Raw genomic sequence first — 12,563 nt, 5'->3', positions numbered from 1 at the left:
AAGCTTCAGAACAAATATTGTTCCTGTGAGGAATATTTCACATTTATTTTAAAACAATGTTACATCTCAGTGGCTCTAATATTCTTCTTTTTTTTATAATTGTGTTAAGTTTCTAATACAAGACTTAACTAAATTAAATTCTTGGCCATTTCCATTTCCTTTTCTTTTATTTTTGTTCTTAATATTAACCTCTGTTTTCTAGGCAGTTGTTCTCTGTTCTAACTCTAGCAGTAACACAAGAATATGTAATAGCACACTGGCAGATTTTAAGTGCTTACATTTTAATGAGTGTGACATGACCTCATGACATAACTTTCCTATGATGATCAATAATTTCTGACTAAGTAAGCATTCTGGGTGTCCAGAGATCAGGTAGATCACTGAAAGAAGAAAGGGCCAATTAGTGTCCTGAGAACATAATAAATTGCTGCCAAATTCACTGGTTTTGTATATCCAAAACACAAAATATTCTTTGGTAAGTTTACCTACTGGTTCTAAAGCTAAGAGGCATTTTTTTTTTAGTAGTGCTGTCAGAAAGATTCTGGTTTAGCTGTAAAAACAAGAAAAAAAAATTATCTAAAGTGATTTCTAAATCTAGTGGGCAGTTGAGTATTTTATGTGAGAAAATTCCAATTTGGAGTTGCCTGCTGCTCATTCCTGAATATAAGTGCTAATCTGAGATTTTATGACATTGTGCTTTGTTAATATGGAAATCAATATGATGTTAAAAGCAAGATAGTGAATTCAGCAAGCACTAAGCATCAGGTGCATACAAATGATGAAAAGCAAATTATAAACCGTGAATGCATCTTAAAATAATAAAATTATGCCGTCTAGAAACTGTATTATTATTAACTGCCAAATTATGAGACCTTCATTTACACTGCTAAGCCCTTGCTCACTGAAGTGAATCTTTTGATATCAGTGGAACTAATTTGTAAATGCTTGTTTTTGAAAGACTGTCACAACATTCCTCAAACTTTTATATGTGTCTTTTGAAATTAATGTCTTCTGTGTTTTCAAATACATATTGCAAGAACAGCTGGTTTGTAAGTGCTTGCTGCAAAGAAGAGAATTCCCAAAATGCAAATGAAAAAAAATTTAAAAAAAAGAAAAATAAAAAAGGAAGAAAAAATGAGTGAGATGCTGGTACATGGCACCTAGTAAAGGAATTTTGAATTGTATCCATTGAAATATGTTTGTAGCTTACATGTTTTGAAACATTGAAATATGTTTGTAGCTTACATAAGAATCTTTTTATTCTTTGCCAGCTTTAAGGATTTGTCACTCCTCATTTACTACTGTTGGTGTGAACAATCCAAGTTTTTTATAAGTATTTTATAATAACTTAAGACCTAACAGAGTCTTTATGCAGATATTTCTCTATAGACACCTTTTTTCCTTCAAAACACCACACATCAGACCAATACCATAAATTTTTAGGCACTTTGCTGTAAACTAATAAAACAAGACAAAACCTGATGTATGAGAGTCTTATTTAAAGCCCATGAAAGCTTTAACAGTGCAGAGTTTATGGATTAAATCCTTGCAGTAATACTTGTTAATAAAGGGTTTAGATTTTGATACTAGGCATTAATCTGTTCTCATGAAAAAAACAGTAAAACACTTGTGTGCTGGATGGGATTCCTATTTAAAGGAGTAGGAATAGCTGAGTGAGCAAGTGGAGCAGCTGGAGATAGGCTGAGTGCCTTGCAGCAGTGTGGGTGAGCCAGCAGCTGAGGACCTGTCCCTCACATACCTGTGAGCATGGGCAGCCCCAGAGTGCACGTGCAGATTTTTCAGGGGAAAATACTTAGAATCAGTGTTTTAGATATCAACACCAAAGTCGACAACTTGAGCACTGAGAAGTAAAAAGAAAACTAACACCAACCAAAAGTAAAGCAAAGCAGACAATTCTTTTATTTCAGAGGCACCTCATAAAAAATCAGGGTTTCTTACAAAAGCTTTATATTTGGCTTGTTTGGATTTACTTTATTCTTTTTTATCTCAAAGAATGGTGATCTGGTGTTTATTAATTTTTTACAGTATTTCCAAATTTATGTTCAATGAGCAAAGGTAAATCCAGTTTCCCTTTCTTCTTTTTGGAAGCAGGAGGGGGAAAGAAGAAGAGGGCAAAGTTCTGGTAATTCATTGGAATTCAATTTCATTTTCAAGGAATCTTCCCAAAAAACAAAGGAATGGTCATTTAACAAAACTGTCTGTAATTACATTTAAAATTAACAACCTGGGATCCAAGAATGCTGCATGCTGCATCAGCTTCAAAAGACTTAACAGATAGGATTTATTATCACCTAATTTATTATTGTGTCTAATACATTTCAGTTTTAAACAAGAGATGTAAATAAGATTTAAAAAATACATGAAAATGTAAGAGACCTGTAGGTCTTTTATCTAGAAAATAGGATGTCCTTGGGCACACGTGCACGCCTGTGTCTATGTACACTTGCTGTTGCATAGGCATTGTAGTAAAAATCTAATCTCTCAGCCAAGAATTGCAGTTGACTTTGTGAACAGCTATGTGTGGAAGGTCAAAAATTATAATTGGCATATCAACCTATTTCCTAACTAAGCTGAATTTATCCTTCTATAAGCATGGTATTCAAAGAATCAAGAAGACATTGATTTCTGTGGAAACTTTGACCTGTGCAGTATTCTGCTTTCACAGTTTATTGCTTTTACAGTGCTTCAGTTTGGCAGGCTCTAAATGTCTTTCTCCAGCTATATTGTACAATGGGCCTGGGTTATGGAATATTATATTAAAAGCTCCTGGAATTCCTCAATCCCTCAAATCTTTGCAGGAAGATTAAATGAATTCTGCAGCAGGTTTTTCTAAATTCTATAGTAATAATATCCATGCTGTCTAGACTTTTGTTCTTTGGAGTCTATAGCTGTACTGTCACATAACTAATTAGAGAAAGTTGGCATAAATACAGGTTGGGGTATTTATGCTGATTGCTGCTATCTACTGAAAAACTCACTTTGTAATTTCAGGCTTTAGCCATAACATTAAAATGAAAGATATTGATTTTGTTCTTCTGAGTTGATTTAGTGCCTAGCACTGCTTTTGTTTTGCTTTTATCAAAATTTACGTAAATATCTTTAAAATTTAATTCTCCTTATAAGCACATAAGACGTAGTAACGTTATCCAGTGTGAATCATGAAGATGTGTTTTGCTAATTCTAACCATCACACTCTAGTTAAAGAAAGTATTTTTGAACCTCAAATATATAAATTAGTCATTTAAGTAATTGCTGGGGATTTTTTTCTTTGTTTGGTTTGTGTTTTTTTCTCCCTGCAGAGCTTCTGAAGTAATGCTTACCTGCTATTCCCTGGACAAAATAACTTTCACCTGGCAGGGTTATTGTTTTATTAAAATTCTTGTAAAAGAGATATCCCTAAATCTGCCCCTGAACTGTTTGACTTTCTTGTGGAACTAGAGAACAACTAGACCATTAAAATTTTACAGACTGGAAGAAAACAGTAATTTCTGCACTGATTTCTTCAAAGAGAACTTGTTAGTTTACTGCTTTCCTGCAAATTTGGTGTGCATTTCTTTTTTTGCTATTCAACACTGGATTTTTCTAGTGTTGTGCTGTTTTCATATCAAAGCTATTTTTCCAGTGCAGATACCTCACTTTGTGCATTACTGCTTTGAGTTTTTCAGCAAGTCCTGGAAGTGTACATGCACATAAATTTTCTTATTCCAGGACGTCACTGTGGAATGTCTGTGAGATTCACAGAGGAATTTTCAATGAATGAATTCAGCACACTCTTCTCATTCTTAGCTGGGCTGTTCCTTGTAGTAGAACAGTTGATGTGAGTGAATGTGTGTGCAGTTGTTCCAGCAGGCGTGAGTTCTACTGATTTGAGCATATTCTCCTTCTGCCTCTCTAGCCTGGTTCTCCACATTGGCTCTGGCATGCAACAAAGTGAATAGTTCCTCAATCACAACAACTCCTTTTAGTACTCTTGGAGGATTCTGCAAAGAATAACTTATCTGGTGGGGTACCTCTTAGAAGGAATCCTTCTGTACCATGCTTTCACACTAGGTATAATTGGTGGACAAGATATTTTATCTTGGCTCAGGCAGATTTTATCATATAACCATGAGGCTGATTCAAAAGTCTCTAGTTTTAGTTATGAGCATATCTCTGAAATAAAGAGGAATGAAAATGTTCATAGACTTTAACTATTTTTATTCCATATTACAATGAATTATTGGACTGTGCATTGCCTTTGTGAGTTATATGTTGACTTTGACAATAACTTAGTGCCTTTTTCTAGAAGGAATTTAGGATCCAAACTAAATATTAAGATTTAAAATTTACTTCCAAATTGCTTGTATGGTTAATGTTATATAGAATACCTTGCTCATCTTTCTTATCTCTAATTAGCAAGTTACATTAAATATTTGACAAACCACTGTTTAAAATACACTGTTTTAAGCATTATCCAGGAAAAAAAATTGTTACAAGGCAGAAGGTTATGATTCTCAAAAGTGAACTAGGCTTTTAGAACTTTTTGGGGCAAGTTAAGCATGCAGTTTGCTACAGGTATTAATATGAAAAGTGGCTGTGTATGTCTGCCTGACACCTCACCACAGGTTCTCTGTGTCTGCCTTCTGCTGCCATCCCACTTACCTCTGACACCAAAGCGTGCTGGATGACTGGCTCAGCAGAGATCTGGAAGGCTTTACCTCTATAGCATGCTACATAGCAACTTCCAACTTTGAAATTGCGCGAGCAGTCTTTGCCAACAGATGTGGTTGTGAAATTTTCATAGAGAAGGAAGAACTAGTCTTTTGATCATAGGCTTTTGTACTTCCTTTTTTTCCTCTATGCACTTTTCAGAGTACTGAAGGATGCTCAAGTGTATTTGTACATTTTAATCTATTTTTCTTTCTCAGTTTTTGCTCTCTCTCTCTTGCTTTCATCATTCTACTTCATGAGACTTCCTTTGTTCCTGAAATTTTCATACAAGAAAAATGATATGACATATGCATATGTGTTTAGATACCTCAGTATCTTTTTACAGGTCAGTTATTGGAATTCTTAATAACCCATAATTCAAAGTTCTCAGGAGTTGTGCAGGTAGATGTTTATGTGCCTCATTTATGACTCCAGGTCATGAAATATGACCAGATTGTAGTTTATTTGCAAGGAACTTTATAAAATTCTATTTTGGTCTCAGAAAGTAAAGCAGTTAAAATCAAAGAATGTGTTTGTAAAGTCTGAAGCAATTCTGTGAAAAATATTCAAAGAGAAAGAGTATAGATTTGTCCAACAAATAGCTTAGAATGGTAACTAAATCACAATAATGGAATCTGCAGTAATGCCTGTGGAACTTCATGAGCTGGTGTGATTGACCTGATCTGAAAGGAAAAATCTTGAACTATTCTTACAGTACAGCCAATGCTTCACGGAACAAAATACTCAGAGAAACAATTTAATTAGCAAAGACAGAAAATAAAAAATAGAAAAGGAAAATGAATAATTTACTGGAATAATTTTTGTAACACATCTTGAAGGAAAAAGAGGGAAATAAACATTTGGGATTCCAAAAGTAAAATCAATCAGTTCTTCAGTAAACTTCTCGTACATTTATAGCCAGTAGCAATGTATGTATTCTGTAAAAATTCATGTATTCTGAGTAGGATTTCTGAGGGCCTCCATCTATGTGGAGCCATGACAGGCAGACAGTCAGGGCTGGGAAATACAGTCAATGGATCAGGAACAGCTTTAACCAATTTAGGCACATTTAAGCCAAGTGGTAACAGCATACCAAGTGCTTCTTGCAAACACACAATCCAACAGAACTCAGTGCCAAAATTCCATGGCATTCAAGACCAGCACAAAGCTCCAGAGTACTGGCTGTATTCCTGGACCTGTGTTCTCTTAGGCTCTCTAACTAAACAGTAGTTTCAGGAGCTGTCTGGGCACAGCTCCCGCTGGCTGACACTCTGCGGACACAGAGATCTGTCCAGGCACCTCAGACAGCCAGGAATGCTCAGGGCCAAAGAGCAAGACCATGACTTGAACTCAGTAGGATGAGGACAGAGGTTCTACCCATCCACCTCTAGGTGCTCAAAAGGGTCACTTACCTCTTTTGTCTTACACTTGCTTATTCTCTCTCATTTTTTCCTCTGCCTCACTTGGTTTTAATGTGATTGGTGAAAGAGAAAGGGCAGAGCGCTTTGGAAACACTTTGCTGAAGATGGGGGATGCATAGCTCAGGCTGACAGTGACTGCACAAAAACTCTCAAATAATTCCACCTCTTGAGGGAGTCGTGGAAGAAATCAAAGGGGGAATTTTTCTGTATGTGTAGTAGGTTTTGTAAGATGTCCAAATCAGGAAGCCTTAAAGGCTTAAGGAATTTACCTTAAAGGAATTAAGGTAAATAAAGGAGACAGTCCAGAACTGCTGACAGAGAAACAAACTGCTGCATTTGTAGTATTTCTGGAAGATTAGAAAAAAATATTCTAAATCTAAATTAATCTGAGACACACATGAGTCTATAAAAGTAAAGTGGGCTTAGACCACTGTGAAAAGCAGACATGTAGCATATAGCCATTATGTGCTATGAAACTATTTCTTACTTTATGACTGAAAAATTAGTAAAAAAATTGTAGTAAAATTGCAGATTATTTCTTGATTTATTTTTTTTTCACTTTGAGGAAATTTTGCTTATGTCTCTATTTTTCATTTTGAAAGGAAGGAATGTTGCAATTATTAGCTACTATTTAAAAATATTCTCCAGCTTTCTTAATTTGTTAAAGATCACTGTTATGATAGATGTAAAGTGATTCAGGAAATACTGAGAGAATTATGAATTTTCTCACCTGTAGATTTTCATCAGTTATGATATCTTGTCTTTAAAGACAAAACAGGCACAGGTATACTAACAAAGGTATTCATTTGCCCCTCTGTGTAAAACAAAAAAAAAATCCTGCTAGAAGTATATAAATCTTAAAACTCACCCCCTTGTGGGGAAATAGTGAGAGATTGAATTTAATGGGTTTTGACCAAGAACATGTGCCAATTTCCAACAAACTTATTTTTATGTGAGCATAAGAAGCTTCTGGATGACAAAATTTATAGTGGAAATGTTGGCAGAAGTTAACCTAATGCTGCCTAAATAGTACCACTATGTTAAGAAATACACTGGATACCAGACAGCTTACTGTGGAAAATGATAAACATTCAAGATCTCTGTAGGGGATCTCAGCAGAGCCATTTTTATTATGCAGAATAGTGGGTCTCTTTCTGTGATGTTGTTTTTATGCATGACATATCGAAGTAGAGGCAAAACCAACATTTTTTAGCAGTTACATTTTTTCCAACACAATCTATAGTGTGTATTTACACAGTGCTCCCTTAATTATATTTTATTCAAATAACTGTCTCTGCTACAGATTATTTTATTTTATTTTATTTTTTATTTTATTTTATTATCTCCTTTGAGACTGCATATGTGATGCAAACTCATAATTATACTGTTGATCACTTGCATGCTGAGCTGCGTGCTGGTAATAGGAAGTGCCCTGAATTAAATGTTAGGAATTTAGACTGATTCCCAGTGTAGAAGTAAACAAACAGCATGAAAATCACAGATCAGCACTTACACCTTGTCACTCTCTCCTTTTAATACCAGACATGATTTTAAGCTAGAATTTTGCACCTAGTTCATTTGGTATTAATTTGCATTGTTCTGCCATGTGAACAATAGTTGTTTTCCATAATAGCAGCAGAAATTAAGTGGATATGTTATTTATAACCACAGATGGAAATGTCTAAGCATTATGTGCCTGGTTTTGTTTCTGAATGCGAACTCTGTACTCCTGATGAACTGTAGACTACCTTTGGTTTTGTTATTTAATCTGCATATGCTTTCCATGCTTTCCTGCAGGGTGAGATCCAGCAACTGTTGATTATAGCTGATCCCAGAGCTGCATTTGACTATTGTGAGCATTATAGCCCAGACTGTGACTCCCCAGTGCCCAATGCTGCTCAGGCTCAAGATCCTCGAGTTGATGAGGTGAGTAATCAGTCGTGTATTACTGGATTTATTGCACATTAGTGGCTGTGCTGGAGAAAAGTTACCCAAGGAACACTTCCAGCTAAATGGCATGCATTGTTCTGGAGGTGAAGAAATCAGGTTGCAGGAGTGCATTCATTTTTGCTGTCCACTCATTTATGTCAAGCATTCGAAGGAACCTATCACCCTGGTTCTATTTGAACAATCATCATTCTCAGTGAAGTTAAACTGTAATTCTTTTTAAAAATTATGGCAGTATGAGTTTGTCTACTCATGCATTTTTATTCTTCCTGTGTAGGTTTATAATTTTACTGATGCTGGATTTCAACAAATGCCACATTTGAAAGATGTGGGAGCTTTGAGTATTCCAAAATTGTAAACTTCTCCTGTTAAAAGTGCCCTGTGTTTTAATGAGCTGCATGCACAAATGCATGTGCACAGAAAAGTATTTCAGCCAGTTCCACTCATAGGAGGTAAACCAACAAGGACAAAACAGAGTAGGAATTTTTCCCAGAAACATGAAAGATATTTGGAGAAACCATTAGTCACTGTAGACCGTTCTCACAGCCACAAACTGAGTCATTCACCCAGGTCAAGGTAGGTCCTCAGATTAGACCTCTGAGTGCTTGTATGTACTGCTGTACACATTCTAAGTACTTGCATTGAGCAGTGTAAAGAGAAAAGCTTTTCCAAAATGTAACAATCATAACTGGGCTCTGGACAGCTTGTATGCACACCATGTATGATCTGACTGGTTATCACTACTGATTGCTCAAGAGCTTAGCATTAAAAACTTGCTGAACTGTTTTTAGATGTCTGCTTTGGGCCTGTTTTGGGACTGAACTTTTCCTAAACACATGATAATGTTATTTGTTGTTACTATTTATTCTGACTTAAAATTATGTCAGCAGGAGACTCCCTCCACATCCATTCCATTTGAGGTGTAGTTCAAGATGTGTCAAGTCACCTACACACAGGCAGAAAACTTTACTCTGCATTACAGTGTGTGGGGTCTGGGCTTTTCAGGAGGACCCCAGAGGACCTGCTGTCCATGTGCCTGCATACCTGGATCTCCATATTCCAAACCAGAACAGATTGAAAGCATATTGCTGGTAATTTATTCAAAAACAAACAAAAAAAAGGTAGCAAGACCTAAGGTTTTTTACATAATTAAGTTTAAAAGAAAATTTTAATTTTGCTTGGGAATTTTCCTGGGGTTTGCTTTTATTTGGTTGCTCTTGGGTTTAGTAGTTTTTAATGTATTTTTCAAAGCCCTGTTTTCCCTCTTGGTAACACAGAGTTTGTGGGAGTACCTACAGAGAAAAATATAAAATCAAGGATCCTAATTTGCAGTGTAACATTTTAAAATTAATTTGAAAGCAAATTGAAGAGCACGTAATGATTAATAAAATGGACAACTACTGTTTCTGTTTATTTCATTTTTTGCTGAGAGAGGTGATTGGATTATTTTGCTTAGCTTTCTGACCTAAGACACAATTTCTTTGTTGTGCTCCTTGTGTCACTTTGCATAAATATTCCCAGTGAAGTCAATAGATCTCTTCAATGTGTAATAGTGATCTAAAATAATTGCATCAGCAATGCTACCGATGTGATAAATATGAAATAGAATAAATGGCAGACTGAATTTATAGAATGATAGAATGGTCTACTAAATAGTAAATAATCAGCTTGTTGAGGAAGGCTACTTTATAATCTTTTGAGAAGCAGCCTGTCAAATCACACAGATACTTTATTTTAAGGAAATGAAAAAAGTTTTATTTAGGTACTGAAAGAATTGATAAAAGATTTTGTGCTGATTTTTTGTAAACTGTAATTGCAAAACTAAATAAGATGTTAAAAGAGAAAAATACATTTGCAGCTAGAGGAAAGGAAAATAAGGAAAATAATTGTTTTAAAATGCTTGATTACATGTTTTGAGGAGATTATAATTTTGATTAGTGATATTGATAGAATTTATAGACTTAGACCTCTGCAAAGCTTCTGACTTGTCAACATACAATATTGTCATTTTTTAAATAAAGGTATTGTATGGTAAAGTACATGACAAAGAGATTTGAATCTGGGTGCCTTACTTCAGAAATTACTATAAACAATGAGCTGTCACTGAATTAAATTTTTAGTGGAGTTTCTTAGTAATTCTGCTAGAAATACAGAAATGTGTATAAAATGGATGGCATTAAAATTTGTCAGTCATAATACTGCAGAGCAGTAAACAGTCATGGGGACACAACTGAAGGCAATGTTACCCACATACAAGCCAAAGAAATAACTGCAGGGCAAACATGATGAACTCAGTAGTACACTGCAATAACAGTCTGCATGCATGTGGTAACAGAAGAACCTTTCATCTGCAGCAGATTGTCCCCATCTGGGATACTAATCATGCTGAAAGACAGCATGGAAAGATTATTGTTCAGCTTGATTGGTTTCATGGTTTGATCTTCAATGTTTTCAGACAAGCTCTTGTGGTAGGAAGAAGGAAAACTGGGCAAAAGGCTAGGCAGGATTGTGTCTTCAGAGTCTGGATTAAACCAGCAGAAGCTAAAAATATTTGTTGGGCACTAGCTTCAAAAAATGCTGATTGTTCAAGAAGGGTAAAAGTTTTTCCCAAAATAGTACAATGCATGTCTTAGTTTGTGAATAAAGGGGTAAGAATTCAGATGCAGTATTACCTCTGCATGCTGTCACTTGGAACATAGACTGCATCATCACATATGTGGTTCGCTCACCTTATGCAAAGATCCAGGACAAAAAGAAAGCGTAGACAAATGGCGTGGGGGGAGAGGAAAGATCGGTAATTTCAATTAGGAAAATATCTACTAAAACTTGTAGGAAAGAAAGAACAAATTAAAGATATCTAGAGATTCATCACAAAGTGATGAATCTCTAGATATCTTTAAGCCAAGGATAGAGACCTTTCTGAAAGTTTGGGGGAATATTATTCATACTTTAGTTGACCGTTACAGAGTGACGGTCAACTAAAGTATGAATAATAGGAAGTTTTGAAGTCTCCTGCAAGTACGCAGGAGTTAGCCAAGGTGGTCTAATAGTCCCTTTTGGCATTGTCTCTCTGAGCCTTTGAATTATTGCAGTCCAGAATAAGAAACTGATACTTGGCTTAAAGATAAATTATGTGATTTCAGAGCCTATTAATGTGTGTTTCCAGCACTGATTACAAAACCTAGAGGAAGTGGCTGACTTTTCATCAGTAAAATAAAAAACTATGTTTGTGAAGTTGCATTTAGGAAGATGAATAGGATTACTCTTGAAATTGCACACTTTTGTAGTCTCCTTGCAAACTCCCAGCCTAGTAAGGCATTCAGTCTGAAAAGCTGGATATTTCTAGACCACTAAAGAAGCATCTAGAGGGAAGGATTTAGGTAAAATAGATACTGGTTTAAGGACATAAGTACTTTGTTTAGCTGAATGTAATCCTTATAGCTCTAGGCAATGCTTCTTTCTCCAAAGGAGCAAATAATAAAATATCCAATGTTTAGGTTTGGGGGCATTTCTTTCAATAGCAGTGCTGATTTAAATGAGTCATTTTCTGAATTTGTTTCCACCATATTCCCTCTTTCCAGTTCAGCTGGTGGAATTGTCTATTGGGGTTTGTTTTGGGAAAGGTCTAAGACTTCATCTAGACTAAAAATAATTACCAACCATAAAATTGGAAAAAAATATGGAATACATTGTGGTGAATTTCCATTAAATGAGCCTGAGAGTACATGTCACATCACTGCAGCATCAGAAATAAAAAATTTGCTTTTTAAAATGTTTGAGTTTTTTTCATGGCCTTTATGACCTTCACTGTGCTCTCATATATAAATTTACTGGACACTGATTTGTAATCAAATTGTCTTTATCAATTATACCTTAAGTGTTGCATTGAGATTTCCTTTTTCTTGTTGCATTTTCTTTTTCTTTTGCATCACATTCAAACTGCAGTCCGGGGGTTCCAACAGAGAGGATTTCAATGCCTACTTTCTACTTACAGGATCTCTTCATGCCTGAATCAAATATCACGTTTACCCAAGCAAAGTTCAGGAAGAATCAAACATCTCACAGTCAGATTCACAAAATAGCAGGCTGTGAATAAAGATATAGAACTAGTCAGCCTAGAAAAGGAGGACACATCTTAAATTTGACCCTTGTCGGCAGGCTTACCCAGCTGTGCTGTCCTGTTCCCCACGATATTCTTCTCCCTCAGCAAGGTCAACTCCTGCATCCTCACTTTTCCCTTCCTATAATGGGTGACCTGAGCATTTCAAGATATAAGCTTTGGACCTGATTAGGTCTTTATATTTCCATTTTAATACAGTCAGTCCCTTTCTGGACTCAAGTGACTATGTTATGTGTCTAAACAAGATTTATTTAACTGGGCAACCTCTAACTACCTTTTGTGTTCAGGCTCTGCAGAATGTGTTGCACTTGGCTGCTGGCCAGGACTGTGGGCTCTGTGTGAGCAGCTCAGGTTGAGCTGTTGGG

At 35.7% G+C, this 12,563-nt stretch overlaps 1 protein-coding gene across 1 annotated transcript in view; it reads left to right on the top strand.

The window, feature by feature from the left end:
- COL11A1 (collagen type XI alpha 1 chain) overlaps nt 1-12,563 on the top strand; it is a 125,112-nt gene that overhangs the window by 23,297 nt on the left and 89,252 nt on the right. The window contains exon 5 of the mRNA XM_066556125.1: nt 7,929-8,057. Within this exon, the coding sequence (XP_066412222.1) occupies nt 7,929-8,057 (129 nt within the window). The remainder of the gene's footprint in view (nt 1-7,928; nt 8,058-12,563) is intronic.

Source organism: Molothrus aeneus, chromosome 9, assembly GCF_037042795.1.
Source record: "Molothrus aeneus isolate 106 chromosome 9, BPBGC_Maene_1.0, whole genome shotgun sequence".
Taxonomy (NCBI): domain Eukaryota; kingdom Metazoa; phylum Chordata; class Aves; order Passeriformes; family Icteridae; genus Molothrus; species Molothrus aeneus.
This window is presented reverse-complemented; position numbering and strand designations above follow the sequence as displayed.